At 40.4% G+C, this 27,572-nt stretch overlaps 1 protein-coding gene across 1 annotated transcript; it reads left to right on the top strand.

The window, feature by feature from the left end:
• Nucleotides 1-166: 166 nt before the first annotated feature.
• On the top strand, nucleotides 167-27,506 carry LOC140737545 (multifunctional protein ADE2-like). Its single transcript, XM_073063992.1, has 10 exons — nucleotides 167-203; nucleotides 8,206-8,403; nucleotides 10,754-10,875; nucleotides 17,448-17,534; nucleotides 19,742-19,921; nucleotides 19,998-20,111; nucleotides 20,984-21,067; nucleotides 21,431-21,611; nucleotides 24,435-24,593; nucleotides 27,158-27,506. Exons 1-10 carry the CDS (start codon nucleotides 167-169, stop codon nucleotides 27,316-27,318), a joined length of 1,323 nt encoding a protein of 440 aa, XP_072920093.1. The 3' UTR covers nucleotides 27,319-27,506.
• Nucleotides 27,507-27,572: the final 66 nt, after the last annotated feature.

Below are 27,572 nucleotides of genomic sequence, written 5' to 3'. Positions count from 1 at the left end.
TCTCTGTATAACCCTAATATATTTAACTAACTTCGAACATCCTAGTCCAACAAAGAGATAGAGAACTATTCCAAGTAAATATACACTTAAATTTCATATTAATATGCTTAACATTTGTTCTCAATCATTCTTACACAAAGCTTTACACTAATGCTTCAACTTAAACATGATGAACAAGCACCATAGTGAACTTGCCTTTACAGGTATTCTGCAAAATTAATGAGGTAGATATGAGGTATGTTCCTCAAATCAGAATGTGCACCAATATAGTTTCCCATATATAAGCACCCTTAGCTGAAACATACAGATACCTGTTATGAATGTTAAGCATAGGTAATGCAGTCTAATCAGGGCTTCGATTTGTTATTTTGAGACAAAGTCTGGCATTCCATTCACCATTTGAAGGTTTTCTTAGCCAGTCCCCATATTATAAAAATTAATATCTGCTAACATTGATTCTCATCCCCCATTTCCAGTAAGTCCTCTAATATTTCAGACCATTCCATAACTCCTGCTCACAACTCTCCTTTTACAACTCTCATTCAGACAGCACCACCACTTTAATCATTTACTTTCTCTCTGCATCACTATCCATCACATTCATTCTTTCCTACACCAATGCCTATTATCTCTGCAAATGAAATTTCAGAAGCAGAATTATCATCATCTTACAGGATGTTGAATTTGTTGCGTTGCAGCAGCAGTACACTGCAAAAAAACTGAAATTATTAATTGCAAAACAAATATTGTTTAAGGTATGTGTATCTGCAATACACAGACCAGCAAGGACAAGCATTGGTTACATTAATCGAAGACACTGAAGTTTCTTCTAATTTGGGTCTGATTATTTAGTAGAAAATATGTGGTCAATTTGATAATAGTTAATACATAAAAATTTGATTGCTCCCTGCTGAAACCAGAAACCATTTCTGGCTTCCATCGCACATTCTACTACAAGAATTTGCGAACTTGCCAATCCAGACTCTGATCTTTGGCTTCCTCTTCATTTGTTCTTTTGTACAATTGCTCTGGAATTGACAGCAGCTTTTCTGTATTAAAACTTATTCTGCCTAAATTCTACCATTCTTATAAAAGTGAAAATAGAAATTATAAGAAGGACCCAAAATTGTCTTTAGAGTTTGCAAAGATACTGATTGTTGCTGAGAAGAGCAAACTTAAGTTGAATGCTGAAGATTTACAAGACCAAACAGTCACTGAACATACACAAACTTTTCCATATTAACTGGTCTCCTTGGCTTCAGTTCCATTCAGATAACAATGTTTGTCATAGAGCAACAAATATCACAACCTATTTCTTATTATCAAACAAAAACTGATGCATCTTTGTAGTGCATTTCTAAGGCAAATTTCCAAATGTTTTTCAAAAGAATGAGGTTTTGGAATGTCTGAAGGGAAGAAAAGGAGTGAACAGTTTGGGGTATGAAAGCACTTAGGAAGCAAACTGTAACGGAAAAATTTGTTTTGCTGAATTAATTGCCTAGAAAGAACAAGTCAGTCAGGAACACTATTTGTGTAACCTTTGAATAGACTTTCAAATAGGAATGTGGAGGATACAAGAACTAAACTACCCGTGATGCAATCAAACGTTGCTAAACAACGTTTAACTTATTAATTACACTGGCATTAGGAGCATTTCCAATCCATCGGTAGTATTGCAAGGTTAACTGAAACAAAAATAAAATGAATTGCATTCAGTTTTTGATTTATTTTTTTCTTATAATTTAGCATGTTACACCTGACTTTTAGTAGAAGCACTGGAAGGAATCTGTGCTGGGAGTTTTTCCTTGGCATGAAAGATTCTAGTCCTTAAGCTCTTCCATAGCATCAAGAGTTTGAATGCTAAACTAGTCTTCACCAGTACATCCTCCCAGTAAATACTGTATTTGAAATATGTACTCATACAGTGATCATAACATCAAACTCACTACACGGAACTGTGTGAAATGCGCACAACATATTAGAAACGTGGAAATCAATAGGAAAATTGTTTTGCTACTGGACAAGTCATCCACACATTAGTAGCAAGGTCAATATTTATTGCCAATTCCTATTGAGAAGCTGGTAGCAGCCCACCTTCTATAACTTGTAGTTTTCTGGTTAAAGTACTCTATAAAGCTGTTTGTTGGATAATTCCAAGACTTAGATCCAGCAATCATGAAGGAATTACGATTCACTTCTAAGTCAACATAACGTCCTACTTGTAGAGAATCGGAAAGCTGTGGTGTTTCTATGTATCTATGCCTTTGCCCTTTGTGGCATTACAGAACACAGATTTGGGATGGTTCTATTAGGTAAATAACTAAAATACATTCAGGTACCTCCTGTACCTGATCATTCTTTACAAGCTTTACCACGATGAAGCAGTGGAAAGGGTCTCCAGCATCAACTTCTTGGGAGTGAACATCACAGCAGAGCTTCCTTGATAGCAGGGAAGGCTCAGCAGCACCTATATTATCTTAGGAGTTTAAAGAAAGCAAATCATCCCCAAAAGCCGCTGATAAACTTTTACCGATGTGTAATTGAGAGCATGCTGACCTACTGCATGGCAGTATGGTACACTAGCTGCAGTAAGATCAACCAAAAAGCATAACAAGTTATCAGGACTACACAGAACATTAATGGGATACAACTACCAGATATAGACACCAGCAGCATGCCTGATGTTGTAGCATGTGAAGGAAGAGAAGTGGGTAGAGTTATTATTACAAGGGAGAAGGTGCTCAAAAATCTGAAAGACCTAAAGGTTAGTAAGTCACCTGGACCAGATGAACTGCACCCTAGGGTTCTGAAAGAGATAGCATTAAAGATTGTGGTGGCATTAGAAATGATCTTTCAAAAACTCATTGGACTCTGGCATGGTGCTAGAGGACTGGAAAACTGCAAATGTCACTCCACTCTTCAAGAAAGGAGGAAGGTAGCAGAAAGGAAATTATGTACCAGTTAACCTGACCATTTTAGCATTCAGCTGAAGAAGTCTAGAATACAAGAACAAGGATGTGATGTTGACGCTTCACCTTGAGTATTGTGAACAGTTTTGGGCCCCTCATCTTAGAAAAGATGTTTTGGCATTGGAGGGGGTCCAGAGGAAGTTCACAAGGATGATTCCAGGAATGAAAGGGTTGTCATACAAGGAACGTTTGATGCTCTGGGCTTGTACTTGCTGGAATTCAGAGAGATGAGGGGGGTGGGATCTCATTGAAACCTTTCGAATGTTCAATGGCCTAGAGAGAGTAGATGTGGAAAGGATGCTTTCCATGGTGGGAGAGTTCAGGACAAGAGGGTACAGCCTCAGGATAAAGTGGCGCCCTTTCAAAACAGATGTGGAGAAATTTCTTTAGCCAAAAGGTGGTGAATTTGTGGAATTTGTTGCCACATGCAGCTGTGGAGGCCAGGTCACTGGGTGTATCTAAGGCAGAGATTGACAGGTTCTTGATTGGATATGGCATCAAAGGTTACGGGGAGAAGGCTGGGAACTGGGGTTGAGGAGGAGATTAACAAAAAGGATCAGCCATGATTGAATGGCAGAGCAGACTTGATGGGCCTAATTTTGTTTCTATGTCTTATGGTCTTATATGGAAACCATCTACAACTCACAATGTCTACAGCCGGCTCGGAAAAATCGTAATGAACTCATCTGACCCCAGTAATAACCTGTTCAATCTCCTAACATCTGGCAGGAGGTACAGGAATATCTCTGCATGAACATTCAGACTGAAAAGCAGCTTTCACTCCCCCCCCCCCCCCCCCCCCCCCCCCACGGCTACCATGCAACTGAGCAATGCCCCTCCATCCACCCATAGTTCACAGGCACTATGGGCAACCTCTAAGTACAATACATGGGCATAATTTTACTTACTGTGATACAGTGCAGAGTAGAACCTTCTGGCTTTCCAAGCCACACAGCCCAGCAACTGCCGATTTATTCCTAGCCTAATTATGGGACAATTAACAAAGACCAACTTACTTACAAACTGGTACATCTTTGGACTGTGAGAGGACACCAGAGCACCCAGAGGAAACCCACACAGTTACGGAGAAAACATACAAACTCTTTATAGGCAGCAGCAGTAATTGACCAACTAGATCAATTGGTACAAGGATTGCAGGTTTTGCATAATTTGTCTTCTTTTACATCCTGGCTGTCTACCCTGTTGGTGTGGTGTTTCGTTGATTATATTATAGTCATTAGGCTTATTGAGTATGCCCACAAGAAAATGTCTCACAGGGTTGTATATGGTGACATATCTGTACTTTGACAATAAACTCTCTCTGAACTTTGAAGGTAGGTGATCATGCTTTTTTGGAGATGGTCACTGTCTAGTACTTCTGAGGGATGCATGTTATTTACTACTTGGCCCTTGCTTGGAAGTTGTCTAGATCTTGCTGCACGAAACGTCCAGAAACCATAACAACTGTCCTTTGTGCGAGACATACATCCCGTTAGTGAAGGAAATAAAGAACAAGAGAAAATACAAGGATAAATGTACGATATTTGTGTGAGAGAAAGCTTGTGTGTAGAGAAATATTTGGTTGGAATGGTGTGTATGTTCCACATGATCAATAACTAGATTACATAGGGGGAATCTAAGGCTACACCCACACTAGACCGGTTAATTTTGAAAACGCCAGTTTCGCGTAAAAACAATAGGCGTCCACACTATGCGTTTTTAAAAGCATCTCTGTCTACATTGACACGGAGATTTCGGCGAAGCTCCTACTCCTGCGCATGCGCAGGACATCTACCAAAAACAAGCGACATGCTTTGTGTCAAATCTCGCCGTGAAAGTGCGCGTTTGTTCAGTTATGGACTAGAAAAACTTAAAACTGTTGGCTCTCGCGCAGGAGAACTTAAAAGTAAAAAGAAAACAAATACTGGAGCGTATGGAGGCAACCGACCGGGAGTTCACGGACAGTATGACCCGGCTGACGACGAACATTGAAAAACTGACTAACTGTTGCATTAATAAAGCACCTTGTTAAATGTATAAAACATGTCTGCATCAGTGTTATCCTGTATTTCCATACAATGTTACATTAGGCTGTTACACATCTATTGTCAAAGAAGTACTTACATAAATAGGTAAACCACCTTTCACCGAGTAAGGACAGAAAACAGAGCAAAGTGAGTATACTTATTTATTCAGTACATTTCTAACTCTTCTGGTGTCAGTCTCGTTGCCATCTGTTCTGAGATTGTTAGGTTGCGTTCAAGAAAACAATGAAATAGCGCGCTGCTGTCTGATAGCGTTTTCTGTTTCTCCGGTTACCCCGTCCACACTGATCTGCCCAAGCAGCGTTCTCAAAAATACCCACCCTGGAAAGCGTTTCTGAAAAGCTCCAGTTTCGGGGGACGAAAACACCGTTTTAGTGTGGACGAAGGGTAAAAACGAAGAGAAAAAGCTTCGGTTATGGATTTATCCGGCGTAGTGTGGACATAGCCTGATACATGTGGTCAGAACATTGCTCTGGAAAATCATAAAAATTAGTTTAATTGTAAGGGAAAAAATTCATCCAAACACAGGAATGCAACTTTCTTTATATACACAGGACTGGCTCTGCAAGTGTATGAAACTACGACACATTAACTTACTAAAACTCTCCCATCTGTAGTTCAGTTAATTAAAGGATGTAGGGATAGGGCAGGAAAACGGTGCTTGAAGCTATTAACTTTGTCGCATTTAACCCTATGAACTAGTTGCAATAGATTCAACCAAGGGGCCAAAATGACGTTTTAATGCATTTTACTGCAAATATTGAATATCAGTACTGCACTGACAAATGTGCAAAAAGGTTATAAAAAGCTGATTTTCACTGAGCAAAGCATTCAGTTTGCAAATGGTTGCAGTGAATTTTCCCCCCCAGAATTAAAAACTGGCAAAGTAGATGTCTTCACTACATTATCGGGTATTCTGAATCAGCACCTAGAACCAAACCCCTTAATTGCTCTGTTCGGTTTTTGGGGCGAGACAGATTTATGTCTGGGTCCGACCAAATGCCGAATACTATCCTTTGCCTCTCTCCTGGTGAGACGCTTGATCCTCCTTAGATGGAGAGATGGAGAGATGTTGCCCCGCCCACTTGAAAAAATTCATTATTCAGTTCTTAATTCGGATCTAAAGTTCCATAAGGTCTGGGGACCTTTTATCGAGTACTTTCATAACCTTCCTCTTGACTAGGGGGTTTTTTTTCTTTTTTTTTCTTCTTTTCGGTCCCTTGCTTCCAGCTCCTTTTTTTTTCTGGTAGTAGGCATTATTATCCTCTGTTGCTAAGTGTATTCACAGTCTGGGAGTTTGACTGTCCGGACTTTATACTCTTTATACTGTGTGGTGGTTGGTCTGGAGTTGTTGTTTTTTTTTCTTGTGTTGTGGGGCTTGGGGAGGACGCTAAGCTCACTTGTCCTTAATTTAGGTGTTTTTTTGTTAAATTCTCTTCCTTTGTAGCATATTGTTATTGTATGCTTAATCTTGCACTGTATTAATGCTCCTCATTGGGATTTGGGGTTTTTAATTTTGTAAAATGTTTTGAAAAACTAATAAATTTTTTTTTTAAAAAAACTGGCAAAGTGCAGCCAGCTTTAATGCCACATTCAATAACGTCAAATTAGTCCAGCAGTAACATTACCTTTATTTCATCTCTCCACAGACGTTGTTGGATTTGCTTTTCATCAAATTTCAGCACACGTGTGACTGTTTTTGCAGTTAAAAGATATAACTCGAAAAAAATGCTACCCGCCTGTAACCAGAGAGCTGTGCCTGTCCCGTGACAGTACTGCCCTCAGCTGGTCGGAGGTCACTCCACCTGCCAGTCAACATTTCACCCCTCCCAACTAATCAATGCACACTTAACCATTGGCCACCTAATTGGATTAACCTGTCTAGCACCAAGCCGTTGGCCCCCTGACCTATAAAGGGTGCTACATTGTGCTTGGCTTCCTCGAGGGACCACCCTGCTTCACTCCAGGTAAGGTGCGCATTGAATAGGGTTGTGGGAGCGTTTATTGTTGTCCCTTTAGCAAAGAGCCATGCTTGCCCATAGCCAAAGGGTGGGGGGGCAAGTATTGTAGTTCCTTTTCCCCTGCTTGTATGTGTACCTGTACTCCGTCCCCACACCGTTTTCCTATGAATTGTACTGCAGACCCAACTTTTCCCACACTCCTCTATTCTAAGTGCATTTGTATGAACACTTGTGTTGTTTTGTTGTTCCCAAGTTTTTTCTCCCCTTGTAAATAAACTCCTTATTATTAAAACTGTGTGTCCAGAGCTCTTGCCTTGAGACCCAAAGAACCTTTCTCATTTCCATCACAACACCGCCCCATATAATTAAATAGTCTCGTCAAGAAGATCGGCCAGAATGTCTTAAGGCTTGGAAAGTTTCTCTGCCTACACACGCCACCTGATCAATTGCATAACCTTGCACATTCTGGTTTGGTTTCGGATCTCCAACAACTGCAATGAGTTCGTGCAAAGAATGGAACAAAAAGAAAACACCGATCACAAGCGCATTTCCCCACTGTAAAACTACAGAATGAGCAGATCAGTCTGCAAAGGCTCATTTTGTAACCCGCTCCCCCGTCTTGTCAGGGTGCATCTGCAACAGGGAAGGACAGGGCTCGGCCAGCGCTTACCTGAGCTGCCACCCTACCAGTCCCAAAGCGATGACGAGCCGGCCACCACACAACTGAACAGCCACACTCCTCACCACATAGGTAGCACTGAGTACAATAGATGACCCTGACAGATTCACGGATTGTTTTGATCCCTGAATGGTAGTGAGGGAAGAGGTGATGCACCATCAATAACTCACGCTGAGACTTAGGAAGCGAGATATCGGCTTTTATTGACTAGAAGAATAAACAACACTACATCCTGGGGAAAATGAGGGAGAGCAGCAGCCCACAGTCGCCTTTATACAGGGGTCTGTGGGAGGAGCCACAGGAGCAGTCAGCAGGGTCTGTGGGAGGAGCCACAGGAGCAGTCAGACAAGTATATCTAGTTCACCACAAGAGGTATAGGGGCAAGAGTAGCACTTTTCCCTACCCACTGATTTCCCTCCTCATACTTAAACGCTGTAACTATGACATGTGCAGCACCTTGTTAAATGGACTGGTTTTCTTGACTGTAAGGCTGTTTCTTCAGTTTCATCCAATGATCTTTTTAAACATATGAAGTTGAAATATTTTTTCAGAACATAAAATACGGAAAAAGCTGAATGAAGGAAAGACTAAGAAAGTGTATGAACTACTGGATTGTCCAGGACAAGTGTTGATCAAATCCAAGGACCAGATTACAGCTGGAAATGCAGCCAGGAAGGACCAAATGGTTGGCAAGGCCGCTATCTCTACCAAAACTACCGTGTCTGTCTTCAGACTACTGCAGGAGGCTGGTAAGAACAAAAGAAACCTTAGTTAAAATTAGATAGCTCCCTGAAAATGAAAATACACGGGGTGATGAACAATCCGTATGATAAGTTTGCCTCATCAGCCAAGACATGGGAATACAAGAATTGGGTTGCCATGTTACAGTTGTGCAAAACTTTGGTTTGGCTTCATTTAGAATTCTGGTCAGCACACTGTAGGAAGGTAATGAGAGGATGCAGAAGAGATTCACAGGATGTTTGCCTGAATTGCAAGTCTTGAATTATCAGGAGCAATTTGATAGGCTAGGTCTGTTTTCCTTGGAGTGAAGAAAGCTGAAGAGTGATGGGGATTAAGTGTATAAAATTAAAAGGCGTGGCTAAGTAAGATTGCCAGTAACTTTTTTCCATGGCAAGGGCATCTAAAACTAGAAGATGTAGGTTCAAGATGAATGGGAGGAGTTTATAAGGAGTCTGCAGGGGTAGATTTTTGTAGGCATCTGGAGGTATTGGGGGCATAAACAGTAATGTTTAAGTCGCTTTTGGGCTACTACTTGAATGAGCAGGGCATAAAGCAACATGGAATGAATACAGGAAAGTAGGATTGTTATCAACAGGCATCATGGTTGGTATAGAAGTAATGGCCCAGGGAACCTGTTTCTAACTGTACAACTGAGTCGAGGAGTGTCTTGCTGCTTATTTTTGAAGATTTGCTTACTTGTCACATACGGCATTTGCAACATAGTGAAATGTGTTGCTTTTTGCATCAGTAACCAACATATCTGAGGATTATGCTGAAGGCAGCCTGCACAGGTCGCTATGCCTCTAACACCAACAACTTATAAACCCTAAATCAAATTACTTTTGAATCTAGTAGGAAACTCACTGGGAAAATGTACAAACTTCTTGTAGACAGCAGTGGGAATTGAACTCCAGATGATCACAGATGCTGTAGAACGTTTGCACAAATTGCTATGCTAACATGCTAATTATTCCTGTTGTTCAAAGGGATAAAAACTGCTTTTGAGAAGCAGTGTGGAGAAACAGCATTTGTTGCCGTGAATTGTCACATGATTCCAATTGAGTGGGTCTGTAGAAGAGTTGCCACTGGCTCTTTTCTGAAAAGATAATAATAAACCAATGAAGTCTTCTAAGCTATAAAATTTCATAGAGTATACAGGAGGACTCCAGGGACTCTTTTTCCTCAGTGATCTTGTCAGGTTGGCTTGAAGCTGCTTATGATATTTTAAAAATGCATGATCAATAATAGATGGAATATAATCCTGCTAAGTGCAAAGGGGTGCAATCAATGAGAATACAAACAACGCAATAAATGGTTGTGCACTAGGGAGTGTGGCAGAACGGGCCTTGTCCAGGAATCTCTGAAGGAGTCAATGGTGGTAGATAAGTCGTAAAAGCAGAATATAGGTGATTTCCATCGTCAGATGAGGTTTGGAACATAGGGCAGTTTCCAAGATTTAAGGAAAAAGTGTAGTTAAAAACATTCTAAAGCAGTGCTTCGGCCACAGCTAAAGTTTTGTGTACTTCAAATGATCACTCTCTAGGAAAGATGTAATTAAACTGAAGAGGGTGCAGAAGGTTATGCTAGAATGATGCCTGGGATGGAGCCTTTTGGTTGCTTGTTCTCCTTGGAATGGTGGCGAAACCTATAGAAGTATACAGAACTGAGGGCCCTGGGTTAGGTAACAGACATACCTAAGGCTAAAGAGCATCTGATTAGGGTAAGGATAGGTGGTTTATTGGAGTATAAAAGTATAAATTTTAAACTTGCTTGGAGTATAAAAGTATAAATTTTAAACTTTCTATTTGCTATGCATGTACCCAATTTAGTAGGAGAATGAAATCCTAAAAATGTAGAAGACAATGGTGTGTTAATGAGAGGTAGCTAAGAGATGTAGATTAGAACATGATTAAGTCAATGGGTAAAAACAATAGTGGCAAGATGTACGTGGGGTACATGTGATACGCAACTATAGACCGATTACATATGCTAATACAACTGGACCAGGAGATTGCTATAAAAAATGCTGTGTCCAAAGGATCGGCGGGCAATCGGCGACTAGCTCAATGACTGTCTCAGCTTTGATTTGCAAATTAAAGTTTAACCCTTCTTGAAGAATCTTCTGCGTCTCTTGGTCATTTGTGGGGCACGAGAAACCACAACAAAATTGGCGACCGCAGCAGGACCAGAAAGAGACCCGCGGAAAGGAAACGGCAGATTGGGGATGCTTCCCAGTCCTCTGGGGACACTTCCCAGTCCTCTAGGGACCCCCACAAGGCTAACAGAATTAAGGGTGCACCCAAACAAAAGGTAAGCGCTTTTTGCGACAATTTGGACTAAGAATTCTGTTGGCTTTAGGGAGGTCTTGGAGTCTCAGAAGTGTGGAACCACTGCCGAAGTGTCTCTCCGGTCCAAAGAATCTGGCAGAATTGAGGGTTAACAGGAGGCTCAGAGGATTGATCAAGAACACTGCAGTGAGGGTAAGTACAAATAAGTTAATAAGAAGTTAAGAAAAATTCCACGTGGTGTTGGTAAGTCCCTGTGGATACTGCTTCGTATGAAACGAAGGGCTGAACGGGCAGGGAAAGGAAAATAGACTAGGCATAGAATTAGGGTAAGTTAAGTTAAGAAAAAGTCCATGTGGTGTTGGTAAATCCCTGTGGGTACCGCTTCATGTGAAACAAAGGGCTGAACGGGCAGGGAAAGGAAAATAGAATAGAATTAGAGTAGAAAATCCTCATGGATACCGCCTTAACAGATAAGGGTCTGAACAGACAAGGTGCAAAGAGCAAGTTCTGTGGGTACCGCTCTGAATAGAGGTCTGTACGGGCAGAACAGAATAGGAAACAAGGACAGTCCAATATATAGTTTAAAGCACTGGTAGATAGACGATAGACTAGGCATAGAATTAGAGTAAATAATATCCAGTAAACGAACTGTGAATCTCTGAAATAACTTAAAAGAGAGAATAACGTGACAGGTAAAGGAACGGCAGTAGAGATTCTGAGCAAAAAATTCCCGATAAATAAACATGAGATCACAAAAACTTCAGAAAAATGGGAAAAAAAAGAACCAAAAACCTGGTCACAAAGTGGCCAAGAGAAGAAACGTTTGATGTAAGTTTGTGCGAAGAAATGGAGGGACTAATTAAAAATTACAAACCAAAAGATAAATCTAAGAAAAGAGGGCAAAAAAGAGAACGAGAAATGGAAGTGCTAAAACTCTTCAGAACGGAGGGGGAAAGGCTGAGGAGGACAGGTAGAATATTGATTACAAGCGAGGAAAACACTAAGGTGCTGGAGAAACTGCCTGTTAGAGAGAGAGGAAGGGTACGGTGAGAAGCTGGCTTCGGCTCCGTACCCGGATGCGAAAGAAACAGAAAAGCCCCCTCCCTATAATGAGGAAGGAACCCCTAAGCAGTGCCCCCTGCTGACGGGAACAGTAAACATGCAGGGAGAAGTGCAAGTTTGGTATAATGAGGAGGAAAAAAAACAATACGAGAAGGAAAAAGCGGCGATATGGAAGGAGATACAGGCAGAAAGGATAAAGGTGGAACAGGCACAGAGAGAAATGGAAGAAGGGATTGAACAGATGAAATACTTGAGAGAGGAAAAGGAGTATGAGGAGTATCGGTTATACTATAGAAATAAACAGACTAGAAAAGAAAGTGGCTCATCAGGGCAGGAAGAGATGAGGCATTCAAGAAGAGGTGGAAAAAAGATAGGAGATGAGAGTCTTGGAGAAACACAAGAGAGAAGGGAATCAAGCACAAGTAAGGATCATGAGTCCCTGCCACAGGTGTACAGACACAGGCAGGAAGAAAGAGAAAGTGACTCATTGGAGGAGCAAGAGTTAAGTGGAAAGAAAGAGAGGATGTGAGAATTTGTGGGGAAGAGGTAGGAGGCAGAAGCCTAGAAGAGCAGAAGGAGGCAGTAGGGGAGTGACTTGCGGAAGTAGAGAGAGAGGGGATTGCCAGAGGAGATGCGAAAAATACTCCAGGGGCCAACCAAGTATTGAATCAAGACAGAAAGGAAGGACTCCACAAGGAGACCGAGGGAAGAGCAGGACCCCGGAGACATTTGTGTGGGAGGCAGTAAAGACATATCCTGAGACAGATGGGGAGTCAGGTGAGGAGGAGAGCCAGGGCAGGTGGGAAGAAGGAGGAAGAATGATGCCATTGTTAGTTAAAGGATCAGGACAAGTGCAGTATATCCCTTGGGGATCCCACGACCTAGAAGGGCTGAAAAACACTCTGCCCAATCTACATGAAGGAGCAGGGAAATGGTTTAGAGCCTTTGAAGAAGAAACAGCGGGACGATTATTGGCTATGGGAGATTTGAAGGCACTGTTGATAAGGTTGATGGGAACCTCCAAATTTAACGAACTAATGGAAATGGCTGGCATAGTAAACTCGAACGACCCAAGAACTGATGGAGATGGGTTTGACAGAGTGAGGCAGAGGGTATGGCAGGCCTTCAGAAAGCTTTATCCACCCAAAGTGGACCCCAAAGCCTTAAAAGGGGATCCACTGGGAGACACTGAAAACCCAGCAGCCTACGTAGAAAACCAGTTGAAAAGGTGGAGACTGGAGACTGAGCAAGAGGTGGAGAATAGCTTATTTATGACCTCACTGTTCCGACATAGCATTTTGGATGCAATGCCTCCACAAGTAAAATCCAAACTGGAGGAGGTGGTTGGGCTAACGTCAATGACCCCACAAGAATTTAAAGACCATGTAGTCCATGTGGTTGAGAAATACCGGAAAGACAAGCGAAGGTTGGCTGAGCAGCAGGAAGAGGTGCAAAGAAAGTTAATATAAATGCAGCTCGAAGAACTCAAAAAGAAAGAAAAAGAGAAAAACAAAAAGAAGCTGCCAGCAACCACCGGTTCGAGTACAGCCATCGAACTGGACAAAGCACTGCTATATGGAGGGACCGATCATACTGTAAGACAAAGGCTGGAAAACCCCATGCCAATAATTGACTTTGGGGGAGCATTCCCACAAATGCCCTATCAGGAACAGACTAAATTCAAACAGCCCAGACAGGACTGGAAGTCCCAAGGAGGGGGACAGAGGAGCTACGGGCAGAGGGGACCAGTGAGGAAACAGGGGGAAAGAGAGGTAGAGAGATTGTGCTGGGAATGTAATCAGCCAGGTCACATGAGAAGAGATTGTCCGTTTACACTATGGCCTGTCACACACCAGCAGGAACCGATAAGAAGGGAACTAAAGTTTAGCCAAGGACCAGCCCCCACAGGCCCAAGCGGACCTGTGAACCCCTATGCGAGGTATTAGGGGTGCCCCGAGAACTTGAGTGGGAAGGGACATTACCCAATGATAACAAGGGAGGCAGATGAGGAACCCATTGTTCAGGTTATGTTAGAAGGGCAACTGACACCAATGATGATAGATACTGGAGCCACGTACACTTGTGTACAGCCACAGTATGCCCTTCACCTTCCCATGTCAGGAAAGTTTATTAAGACGGTAGGGTTCTCGGGGAAAACACAGTTGACACAGTGCACGGCTCCAGTGCGGTTGAGAATGGGAAATAAAGGAATTGTTTTGCCGGTGCTAGTATTTAAAGGAACTCTGATTAATTTGTTAGGCAGAGATGCCTTATTGAAACTGGAATTAAAATTAGAATGCACCAGAAATGGGCTGAGTGTGGAAAGAGCAGGGGCTCAATTGATAGTGCGAGAAGACAAGAAGGCTAATGTCTTTTGGATAGGAGACATCGCAGATCAGATTCAGGAAACCTGGGAAAAATGGAAAAACGGCGTGCAGGCTATATTACCCAGGGCTGTAATGCCCAAATCTGAGCTACATTGTACAGTGATTTTTGACAAGACTCAGAACAGGGAGTTAGAGGAGAGATGGCACCTGGAGGCATGTACCCAGCAGCACCTGGAAGGGGAGGCTGTGATAATTGGAAAGCAAGGGGCAGCTTTACAAGTTAAGTGGAACACCTTTTTAGAAAAATGGTACAGGATACCGGAGGCTGCGCCCCACGTAACGTTGTTGGTAAACAAGGGATATCAGTCTAAAGACTTAGGACCTTTAGTTAAGAGTGCTGAAACCGTAACAGTGTGGAGGAAAATCAAGCCAGAGGTGTGGATATCAGAAGACAACAATTGCATTAAAATAATGGTAAGTGTAGATAACAGTGAGAGAGGTCGAAATAACTCCCCAACCACACATGCCCTTGCTGGGAAAGGAAAGAGGCCAGCAGAAAGATAAAAGGTTAGATGAGTTGCCGTCTATTCTGTGGTCACAGCATGACATGGACGTAGGGAAAATAAAAACAGCTAGTCCGGTGGAAATAAAGCTGAAAAGGGGAGCAATTCCACCCAGGAGACTAGCATCGACAGTGCAGGGGTTGCTTGAAATAGGAGTGCTTAAAAGAACAAACAGTCCATGCAATACCCAGTTGCTGCCGGTCTTAAAAGCAGATAAATCTAAGTGGAGATTGGTGCATGATTTGCAAGCGGTAAATGATGTGGTAGAGGACTGGCCAGCGGTAGTCCCCAACCCACACACGCTTTTGATTAATGTTCCACCAGAAGCAAGTTACTTTTCAGTGATTGATTTGTGTTCGGCTTTCTTCAGCATTCCTCTGGCCGACCAGTGTCAGTATCTGTTTGCATTTACTTACAGAGGTGCTCAGTATACCTATACCAGAATGCCGCAAGGATTTAAACATTCACCACACATTTTTAATCAGGTATTGAAGGCAGACCTAGAGGGCATGCCATTGGAAAGTACATTGTTACAGTATGTGGATGACCTGTTGATTTGCTCCCACAGCGAGGAACAGTGTGAGCAGGACACTATAACTCTGTTAGAGAAGCTAGCGCACGGAGGACATAAAGTATCCAAAAAGAAACTGCAATTTTGCACGCAGCAAGTGGAGTACTTAGGCAGGGTAATATCCAAGGGAGTGAAGGCGATAGCACCAGATCAGATTGAGGCAATAACTAAGGCCCCCAAACCCCAGACTGTAGGGCAGATGATGACGTTTTTGGGAATGGCAGGGTACAGCTCAGATTGGATAGGAGAATATGCTGAGATTGTGGCACCTTTGAGAAAGATAATGAAAGAAGCAGGACATACAAATTTGAAGAACGGCTTACAGTGGAATGGAGAGGCGGAGATAGCTTTCAATACTATTAAGCAGGAATTGCAGTCAGCACCAGCATTAGCTTTGCCTGACTATGAGAAGGTTTTTCATTTGTATGTATCCAACCGACAGGAGGGTTATGTCACAGTGGTTCTAACACAAGAGACAGGCACAGGAAAAGCAAAGCAGCCAATAGCATACTACAGTACAAGACTAGATGAGGTGGCTCAGGGGTACCCACCCTGTTATCAGGGATTGGCGGTGCTGTACTATGCATATGAAAAGGCATCATCGGTAACCCTGGGCTATCCTGTGACTCTGTACACACACCACAGAGTAGCAGAATTGCTAGAAAGGGGGAAATTTGTGCTGACGCCAGCCAGGATAGCAGCGTATCAGATGCTATTGAAATTTCCAGATGTAACTGTACAAAGATGCACTACCAGTAATATAGCCGATTTTGTCCCTTTGGACTATGAAGGAGAACCCCATGATTGTGTAAGGAAGATGATGGCATTTGCCAAATTGAGAGCAGATTTACGGGCAGAACCACTAGAGGATGCAGATAAAAAGGTTCTGTTCGTAGATGGCTCTTGTTATAGGGATTATGACGGAAATCACGCAGGGTTCTCAGTAGTGCAGCAGGATCAGTCGAGCTATAAGATTATTAGGATGGAGCCATGACCCCAACCGTGTTCTGCCCAACTAGCGGAAATCAAAGCCCTGACAGCTGCATGTGAAATGATGGAAGGTGAGAAAGTAGACATCTATACTGATTCGGCATATGCTCATGGAGTATGCCATTTGTTCGGGGCAGTGTGGAAACAGAGAGGTTTTTAAAAAAGTAATGGAGATCCCATACAACATTGTCAGCAAATTCTAGACTTAATAAAAGCCATAATGAAACCTAAAGCATTGGCTATAGTAAAATGCCAGGCACATAAAAAGGGAAATGATGTAATAACAAAGGGAAATCAAGCTGCGGACGAGGCAGCCAGAAAAGCGTCTGGATGTACATCAGCTGTCATTGCCCCCCAGGTAAGCCTAGCTCCAGAACCTGTGGTAGAGGACCTAATTGAAATACAAGGGAAGGCAACTTTGGCAGAACAGACAATGTGGAGACGAAGGGGGGCCAAGCAGAACCCGGAAGGCTTGTGGAGCATGGAAGATGGTTTGTTGGTAGCGCCCACCCCTCTACTGATGTTTCTGATTTCAGAAGCGCATGGGATGGACCATTGTGCAAGGGGGGAAGTGATAAAGAAAATAAAGAAGGATGGTTTTTGGTCACCTTATTTACAGGCTTCAGTGGACTTTGTCTTGTCACAGTGCGAGGTATGCGCACAGAATAATGTTCGGAAGGGAATTACAACCCCAATAGGTCACATTCCTGTACCTGAAGGACCATTTAAACATCTAGTGATTGATTGCGTAGACATGATAAAGACAATGAGAGGGAAAAGATACATGCTGGTAGTAATCGATCGATTTAGCAGATGGGTGGAGGTGGTACCTTCAAGAGATCAAGGGGCAAAGACAGTGGTAAAATTTCTGACAAATGAAGTGATCCCACGGTTTAGAATACTTACAGAAGTTAGCTCTGACAATGGTTCAGCTTTTATCCAGAAAGTGGTCAAACTGGTACTACAGGCGCTGAGGATAAAGCAAAGATTTGGATGTGTATACCACCCTCAGTCGCAGGGCATGGTAGAGAGAATTAATGGAACCCTGAAAGCCAAACTAAACAAAATTTGTGCAGACACTAAACTTAATTGGGTCGATGCTTTACCGTTAGCATTGATGAGTTACCGCATGCAAACTAATCGAATGACATGCCTGACACCGCATGAGATGCTCACTGGGAAGCTATCATACCTGTGATAGGGGTAAGCAAAAATGTTGAATGGATAAACTATATATACTACAATCAACAGAGATTCATCAACTACACCGATGATGCACTGGAGGCCTTAGGGCAACAGCTGGATGCAACTAGCAGGATGGCGTGGCAACACAGACAGGTACTGGATTGGCTTTTGGCAGAAAATGGGTGTGTGTGTGTAATGTTTGGAGAACAATGCTGCACTTTCATACCGAACAATACTAGCCCAGAAGGGTCTTTCACCAGAGCAATGAATAAATTAAAGAATCTGCGGGCGGAGGTCAAACAGAATGCAGGATTTGAACATCAGTTCTCTGACTGGTTGGAAAGTAGACTCGGAGGATGGGGAGCATGGCTGACTAAAATAGCAATAACTGTCAGTATTGTTGAGCTGTGCGCTTGTGCTGTGCTGTTTTCTTCCTTGTCTCAAATCTCTTGTAGTACGTGCTGCAACCAAACAATTTCCAATGCTCATGGCAATTACTGAAGCAAGCTTAGTGGAGAAAGAAACACCGAAAATGTATCGTTACAGCCTACAACACCTGCAGGATGAACAAGAGCAAAACGACAGTGTGGGAGTAGATTGTAAGGGCTGATTAGTCTTTTTCCCTGTCTCAGATACAGAGGGACAGGTTTTTGGCTCAGTGGCCCAGGGTAACAGGGAGAGAATACTTTGAGGTCGTGGCGCAGAAAATTATACTTTAACCCGAGATTTGGGAATAAGTGCTTGAGTTTATTGGGGCTTTTGTGCACAGACTCTTAGTCTTTTCTCTGTGTGAGACCCTCAAAGAGGGGATATATTGGAGTATAAAAGTATAAATTTTAGACTTGCTTGGAGTATAAAAGTATAAATTTTAAACTTGCTATTTGCTATGCATGTACCCAATTTAGTAGGAGAATGAAATCCTAAAAATGTAGAAGATAATGGTGTGTTAATGAGAGGTAGCTAAGAGATGTAGATTAGAACATGATTAAGTCAATGGGTAAAAACAATAGTGGCAAGATGTACGTGGGGTACATGTGATACGCAACTATAGACCGATTACATATGCTAATACAACTGGACCAGGAGATTGCTATAAAAAATGCTGTGTCCGGGGATCGGTGGGCAATCAGCGACTAGCTCAATGACTGTCTCAGCTTTGATTTGCAAATTAAAGTTTAACCCTTCTTGAAGAATCTTCTGCGTCTCTTGGTCATTTGTGGGGCACGAGAAACCACGACAGGTTTAGAGGGGATCTGTGGAACAAGTTTTTCCCCATCCTAAAGATGATTGGAATTTGCAATGGTCCCTGAAGGCAGATACTCAAGTCAAATGAGTATCTAGATCAGCACTTCAATTACCAAGACAAAGAAACCTTCTAACCAAGTGCAGGGAAATGGGATTAGTATAGATAGTTATGGTCAGCATAAACTACTGATTTGTGTTGTATTATTTGACTTTAAAATGAAATTATTGGTGCTGTCATTTTTATAGTGGAGGAAAAGCCAAGTGCTAATATTTGACAGGTGAGCATCTTAAGAAATAAAGTGACTAGTGAGGTTGAGGGTATTGGAGTATAAAAGTATAAATTTTTTGGACTATAAAAGTATAAATTTTAACTATGAAGTCAGTTATTTGCTATGCATGTACTCAATTTAGTAGAATGAAATCTTAGGAATGTAGAAGACAATGGTGTGTTAATGAGAGGTAGCTAAAGAACTAAAGAAATGTAGATGAGAACATTGCTCAGTTCTGAGTTTTTTATTTGCTATGCATGTACCCAATTTGGTAGGAGACTGAAATCTTAAGAATGTAGAAGACAATGGTGTGTTAATGAGAAGTAGCTAAGAGATGTAGATTAAAACATGATTAAGTCAATTGATAGAAACAATAGGGACATGATATACGTGTAGTACGTGTAATACGCAACTATAGATCGATTACATATGCTAATACAACTGGACCAGGAGATTGCTATAAAAAATGCTGTGTCCGGGGATCGGTGGGCAATCAGCGACTAGCTCAATGACTGTCTCAGCTTTGATTTGCAAATTAAAGTTTAACCCTTCTTGAAGAATCTTCTGCGTCTCCTGATCATTTGTGAGGCACGAAGAAACCACGACAAGGGATAAATATCAAATAGGACAGAGGATCATCACAATACTGCCAGTGGTCTTTTGAGCCTTTTGTTAAAAAATACATTTACCTGAGAGCAAATATCTGAAGGTCAGAACCTCTAACCGTACAGAGATCCGATTGTTCTATTGTCAGCCTAGACTTGGTGCTCAAGCAACAAATAGTTTAATGAAGATTGATGCTAGGAGATTTTCATGTCAAGTAACTAATTTGCAAGTTTCTTTTAGGATGATGCCAACAATGATCCACAGTGGTCTGAAGAACAAGTGATTGAAGCTCATTTTAACTGTGGAGGGCTGCAAATTGAACGGTGTGAAGTAGATATCATGAATCGTACCACCTTGGCTGTGTTTGAGATATTGGAGAAGGCCTGGGCAACTCAAGACTGTACACTTGTGGATATGAAAGTAAGTAATTATCTTCCAATGTAACAAAGCAAGCTGTATTTTTTGTATGAACTTATTAATAGTTTCTTTTTGGTAGGTGGAATTTGGAGTTTGTGCTTCTACCAAGGAGATTTTACTTGCTGATGTGATTGACAATGACTCTTGGAGATTGTGGCCTTTAGGGGATCGAAGCCTGCAAAAGGATAAACAGGTCAGTATTTAGTCTATAGATTTGAATTTTTTTTACTCCCTCTGAGGAGTTAAGTGTAGCTTAAATCCCAGATCTCTATTTCACATCATGATCTCGCTCAAAGCTGCTAGATTTTGTCAGGGGCTAAGGCACCTGTTGCAAAGACAGATGTAAAGAGATCTTGGATTGGTATAGCATGTTTCCTCCTAGACTGCAGGAAAACTAAAACAAATATTGCCGTAATTGTTTTTGTCCACTATGCTGATTATTTTTAGTCTTTAGTGATTTCCTTATTTGTCGGTTTTGTGTTTTATAAAATTAAATCGATCTCACCAGCTTATTTTTCATTCGTCATACAGTTCAACAATGTCTTCTAATAGAATAGTGTTTCTCCTAGATTACAATTTTGAAGGGTTGGAATGGAATGTAGATTCCTACTATGCCCTTTTTGTAAGCAATATTAGATGGATTTGGAGATTTCCAACTTCATTGTAACTTTGAAACTTTGTAAATATTCATTTTTAATCATAACTGAAGTTGATAAATTTTTATACAGTATTGAAAAATGCTTCCTACTAGAGAAGTAACTGGTAACTTGCTGTCATTGTTGTCATCAACTTAAATACAGTGTTCTTCAGATCTTTGCTTTGCTCACGATTACTTTTGAACTCCTGTATTGTTTTAGTGAAATGGGATTTAGCTGAATATTGTTTTCTTCATTTAAAAATAGTGCGTTCATTTTAGTTGCTTCCTAATTGCAGACATAGTTTGCAAGAGTGTTGCCTTTGAGTTTGTATCTTAATGTTACCAGTAGCTTTTTAAAAAAGAAAACAGAATTTAACAGTTTGTTTTTTATGGATAGGCTGTGTTCAGTTTGTATTTTTGCCTTTTAGGTTTATCGTGATCTCAAAGAAGTAACGCCTGAAGCTATGCAAGTAGTCAAGAGAAACTTTGAATGGGTAGCAGAAAAAGTACAGGTATTTTCAAAGTTTCTTTAGTTTGTAAATCACTAAGCATCTTTTTAATGGATGTTATCTGATTAAAGGAAGTTGCCTACGACCATGCATTGTTCAAATTTCCAGTCTTGACCATTCCATTGCTTTCTTGGATAGCCATTTATTATTTATTTTATTAAGCTCACTTGATACTGTCTGTAATTTCTGTGCTGGTCTGTGATAGTACCTGATCTAACAATCTTAAATTCTGGATCTATTGCTGCATTGCAAATGCATAAAATTGTGAATGTGTTAACAGGAAAACTTTCTGAATCTGATGTTAATCTTTTGCACTAAACTGAAAGGAAAACTACATTAACTTCATTTATTCAAATATCCATGCAGAATCTGCTAGTGACAAACTTTTCCAAAAGAGTGGTGGTAATTATGGGATCCAGCAGTGATCTTGGCCATGGCCAAAAAATAAAACAAGCATGTGCAAATTATGGCATACCTTGTGAACTGAGGATTTCATCAGCTCATAAGGGTACAGATGAGACATTGAAAATTAAAGCAGAATATGAAGGTAAGCAAACTTTATGATTATACATGTGTCTGGGGAATAGGGGTTAAAATTCTAACTCAGATTTTGTGCTACTTTAATGGGAATTTAAAAAGCCTAATTGTGGATTTGTTTTGTTTTACAAAATATAAACACAATATAGTGTATTGCAAATAGCTGGGAAGGACATTTCAAATTCATCTCACTACAAGATATGGGAATTTTTGCATTAATTAGCTGTCTTCAGCCAATTACGAGCAATGAATCTGAATTGGCTGATGCTAAACAGTTCCCACTAGCTCTGCCTAATTTTGTTTGAATTTTAAATTGATCTCCGCACTGGTATTTATGGGGAGAAATATCAAGTGGATTCCAAAACACATCTGCAATCTTGACCTTGGAATCTCATAATCTAAAAGAAAATATCAGTCCCATTCCATTTGTATGCAGTTCTTTCTCATTCACAGATTTGAACTATCACACAAAGCCTGTCGGCTAAAAGAGCTGTTTAAATATACCGTACTTGTTCATGAACTGCAATATTTTCTAACTTTTGCTTGTGGGTTTTTTTGCAGTCTTTAGTGATATATTTGATATACTTGAATGTTTCCCTTTTTTAGTTTTAAAATGGGAACTAAATTCTCTTGGTAGCCAGAGAGAAAAGCAAACTGGCAGTAGTTAGTAGGTGGCTTTGTTCTTCCATTATTTCTAATTTTCTCTACAATTCCCACCAGAAATTTTTTTTCTCGTGCAATTTTGTCTTCCACGAATTCCACCTTGGTTCATCTATGTCTTGTTCTAGCTGCCTCCCCAAGTTTTCACCATTAACTTCTCTCTCCCTCAGAGAAGTTTTGACCTTTGGGAGAGGGTGGGGAAGTATGAATGGGGAATAGAAGATTGGAATCACTGATTTTTCTTCTCGAAGGTTGTGTTCTGTTTATCCAAGTCTTGAAATTTTTTTCCTAAAATTGCCAAATAATCTTTGATACTAGCAATCCATTTTCTGTATTTGCTATTCTGATGCAACTGGTGAGTTGCATTTAAATTGTTTTAACATTTATTTATCTTGAAAGCAGTAACAAAATGTGGTTCTTTCTGTGTAGGTTTCCTTTGAGGAAAGACTACATAGAAATTCCTTAACCTGAAAGGAAGACAAAGGTTAAGGAATTTCTGGTGCAATCACTTGTGTAAGCACAATGGCAATTTTTTGATTTTTTCAGATGTTAACTGATTTGCATTTGGAGCAGAATTTATTGCTGACTTTGAGTACCTGTTGTTTTTTGATAATCAAGTACATCTACATTTATTTGCCATTGATCTTTAAAAGATCATTGTGTTGGAAGCTAGGTTTGACCACAGTAATGTCATACCTCCAATCAAAATACTTGGGAGTTTGTGAATTTCAATCCTTTTGAGGTCTCAATGTTGAACTTTGTTAATCACAATATATAGTGTTATTAAGTTATAAATACTTAATATCCTGAGGAAACCTAATGTAAACCATTATAATCAATTTGTGTATTGTTGAATTTGCTAATTAAAATTGATTGTAAGTGTTGGGCTGATGTGATTAAGTGATGGTCCTTAATACTAGATTTTATTTTTTTTAGCAATCGCTATTTCAACAGCATTGAGATTTGTCTTTTTTTGTTTTACTTTCAAGGTTTAATTTAACCTATCTTGCTATGTGACCACAATGAGTAACTGTACATGTTGGTTATAAACGCAACAGCTTTATCAATTAAGTTGCAACAATACAAAAGAAGCAATAGCTTAACAAGTTTTTTGATTTTTGCATTTTAACAATTTCCTGAGTTATCTTGCCTTGGGTGTCTTTTGCAGATCAACCCATTCATTTTTGTGGCAGAGAATGCTAGATTCAAGGTGTTTTTTAAATTACCGATTAAGATGTATAGTATGAGTTACTGAATCCTCCATGCCACTCATTTTTAGGAACACTGAATATTTTCCTGTTGTCCTTCAGAAAGGGGAGATGTATGAAAATTGGAATATTAAGCAAAGAACAGCTTGTCTAGCTGTAATGGTATCACATGCAGTACATGAAATTATCTTCTATTGATGCCTTGCTTCCAGTCATATGATTTTTGGTTTGGTGTACAGAGTTGCTGTCTGATGTAAAACTTTCTACAGGCATGTAATCATTAGGTTAATTTCTTTTGCATGCCTGCATTTTGGACTTGATATGAAAGCAAATTGGATTTCATAAGAAATTCCTAGCCTTGTGGCCCCAATTATGGATCATTAGACAATATAAAATTGTTTTAATTGGAAAACTTTGCTTCGATTCTGTAAACATTATATGGCTATAACATTCTATACATGTATATAGTAAAATGACAATAAACTTGACTTCACATACTTGTACATTTCATTTCCTCAGCATCTCCTGTCTACCCAAGTAGCCTTGCTGAAGTTGGGAATGAAATGATGCTTACATAAAATCAAATTGCTGGGAAAAGTCATCAGGTTGAACAGCATTTATGGAAAGAAAAGTGATTGATGTTTCAAGTAGAAGCTCTTATTTGCAGATTTCTGGCATCTAGTATTTTGATGTCCATTTATTGATGTTGAGTTGATATTTCTCAAAAAAACAGACCTTATTGCACTATTCCCTTATCTAACTTCCTTCATAATTACTATTGCACTATCTTTTATAATAACTTGTATTACAGTACAAGATTAATTTGTTTCACAGGAATGTGGTGCTGTCAATCTTTAAGCCAGCTTGTGTTTTATTGGTTACTTGACATTTGGAATTTAAAATGCAAGTGGAGCTGACGATCTGAAAGAACTGGATCTGATAGCATTTTATTTCTTAACATTCAGGTGATGGTGTTCATACAGTATTTGTGGCAGTTGCTGGCAGAAGTAACGGTTTGGGACCAGTGCTGTCTGGAAACACTACTTGTCCTGTTATAAACTGCCCTCCCATATCTGCTGATTGGGGTGCTGAAGATATTTGGTCGTCACTGCGAATGCCTAGTGGTAAGTTGTTGAATCCTCTGAGCACCTCTTTAGATAATGTATCCAGCTTAATTTAGTATTGGTTGTTTTGAGGAATCTTGTTGGCCCCTGTCTTTATTAACCTGTGTGTCAAGTATTTTTGGTTATGATGGCTTCATTAGAGTGAACATCAGACTGAAAGGGGAAAAATTGCAGATGCATTTTTTTAATGGTTTTTTTGATCTACCAATATTTTCAGTGTCCTGGTTCTTGCTACATCCAAACTGATTCTATAATTTGATAATCTACCTGCATTACTACTGTCTGTCATTTACAGTTGCATGTCCAACATTTTATCCAAGAAAGAAAACAATTAGAACAAAATTAAAACAAAAGTTTGTGACATTTCCTGTTTATGTATAATATTTTTTCAACTTGTATTATCCATAGGTGCTTATTAGAGTTTACTTCAAAGCGGGCTGCTATTAGTATATTTGAGACCACGGGTTGTGTTTAGGCCAGGGGTTCCACAGACCCCTCAGTTAATGGCAGGGGTCCATGGCATTTTTTAAAAGGTTGGGTACCCTTGGTCTAGGCAGTGACCATGTAGAGATTTGTTTGCAACCTGTTTTAAGTTCTTAGAAGTTCCCCAAACGTGTTCTGCATCCTGCTGTTTTGAGGGAAAGTGCTTTTGATTTGATTTTGATCTTAATCGCTTTGACCTGGAAAGTGAAGTGTGTAATCCACTATTCAAAAAAAAAATCAGTGATGATGTCTTAATATGGTTCCTGATAACACTTCACTTAAATCGTGTGATTGGAGAGAGTTAACATGTATTAAAGAAAAAATGTTGAGGGCATCTGAATGAGATCGTAAAGTTTAGAGTTCTAAAGTGAGAGTTAGTGGCCATGTATTTGGATTTTCAAAAAGCAGTCAACAAGATGGCACACGATAAAGAAAATTAGGGTATTATTGGGCTCAATGTATTGATGAGGAGTTTGGAATGCCTCATTAAGAAACGGGTTGTTCTCAAAATTCAAAGTACTATTTATTATCAAAGTATACATTATACAACCTAGATCTTCTCCTAACAGGCAGCCATGAAACAAACACCATATGGGTTAAAAATATAAGAGAATAACCCATTAAAAAGGACTGTCGAACACTCAGTGTGCAATGGGGAGGGAGGAGAATCATGCAAATAAATAGTGTTCCTGAACTGAAGTCCCCAAGAGAGTCCTGTAGTTCAGCGCGGAGCTGAGTAAACATCATAAATCCACGTTCTTAATCTGCCCAAACCTTGCCTTTGGCCCTGACACCCTGATCTTTCCGGCACCTTTTACCTTTTCAATTTGGCCTGGCTCCATCCCAACATTGGGTTCTGCTGCTTCAAGTAGTAATCTGCACCAGCCCGTACTTAGCCCCCAGCCTCGATATCCTGGTCCTGTGATATAAAACACAAAATAATTGATCACAAGCTATTCACCCCCTTTAGTGTGACACACCAAATCATCATGGGTGCAGCCATTTGGTTTTAGAAGTCACATACTTAGTTAAATGGAGATCTGTTTTTGGAGACCTGTGTGCAATTGATTGTAGTAACGATACACCTGTATCTAGAAGGTACAGCTACTGGTAAGCCAGTATCCTGGCAAAAACTACACCATGATGACAAAAGTCTCCAAGCAACTCCATTAAAAAGTTATTGAAAAGCATCAGTCAGGAGATGGATACAGGAACATTTCCAAGTCACTGAAAGTCCCTTGGCGTACAGTTAAGTCAGTCATCTAGAAATAGTAAGAATTTGGCACAGCTGTAAATCTACCAAGAGCAGGCTGTCCTCAAGACCATGCAAGAAGGGGATTAGTGAAGGAGGCCACCAAGAGGGTACAACAACTGGAGGAGTTACAAGCTTCAGTGGTTGAGATGGGAGAGTCTAGGCATACAACTGTTGCCAGATGCTTTACCAGTTGCAACTTGATGGAAGAGTGACAAAGAGAAAGCCACTGTTTTGGATTTGGGGGGGGGGGGGGGAAGACTGGCATGAAATCTCAGCTAGAGTTTGTTAGAAGACTTGTGGGAGATGAAGTAAGATGGAAGAAGGTTCTATCACCTCATGAAACCAAAATTGAGCTTTTGGCTTTCAGACTAAATGCTATGTTTGGCTTAAGGTCCATAGGACCTGGAAGGCTTGTGAAGGTAGAGGGTAAAATAAATGCAGCAAAAGATGTTGTTTCTAGTGAGACAATGTCCTCAAGCATAAAGCCAAAGCGACAAGGGAATAGCATAAAAACAACAAAATCAATGTTCTGGAGTGGCAAAGACTGAGTCCAGATTCAATCTAATTGAGAATTTGTGTCTGGATTTGAAAAGGGCTGTTCACTCCCGATCCTTTGCAATCTGACAGAGCTTGAGCAGTTTTGTGAAGAATGGGGGAAGAAAGTGCAGTGTCCATATGTGCAAAGCTCTGAGTGTTTTTAATTCAATCATAGTAAAAGTGGAGGATTGGGTAGAGGGTGGAGGTTTGCCATTTTCTTTGTGATTGAAATGTATTTTGTTTCTTGTGTGAGGTGGACATTTTCTAAATGTGCCATTTGTTTTCCTAGGTCTTGGCTGCTCCACTGTTCTGTTTCCTGAGGCAGCTGCCCTTTTTGCTGCTCAGATCTTTGGTCAATTTGATCATTTAGTGTGGGCCAAGCTACGGGCAAACATTTTGACAAACTGGATCTCCTTGAAGCAAGCTGACAAGCAGTTAAGAAACATGTGATCAAAAAGTTTCACCTTCTCAAAAGGTGAAGAGGACACTGGTGTATCTTGCATTGCACATTTGTTTTATACAACTGAGATTAAATTCAGGCTAACAAGTTAAAAGCAACATTACTGCAGTTGTTTTTTCTCTGACACTGGAAATCTGAGATGATGATGCAGTTTACTCAATAAAAAGACAACAATTAATTATCATGTCTGGAGAAAATTTGCACAATTAAGAGGGATAACAGGGAAGACATTTCAGAAGGAAAT

The sequence above is a fragment of the Hemitrygon akajei genome, chromosome 13 (assembly GCF_048418815.1).
Source record: "Hemitrygon akajei chromosome 13, sHemAka1.3, whole genome shotgun sequence".
NCBI lineage: Eukaryota > Metazoa > Chordata > Chondrichthyes > Myliobatiformes > Dasyatidae > Hemitrygon > Hemitrygon akajei.
Note: the sequence above shows the minus strand (reverse complement) of the source record. Positions and strands in the feature narration are given on the sequence as shown.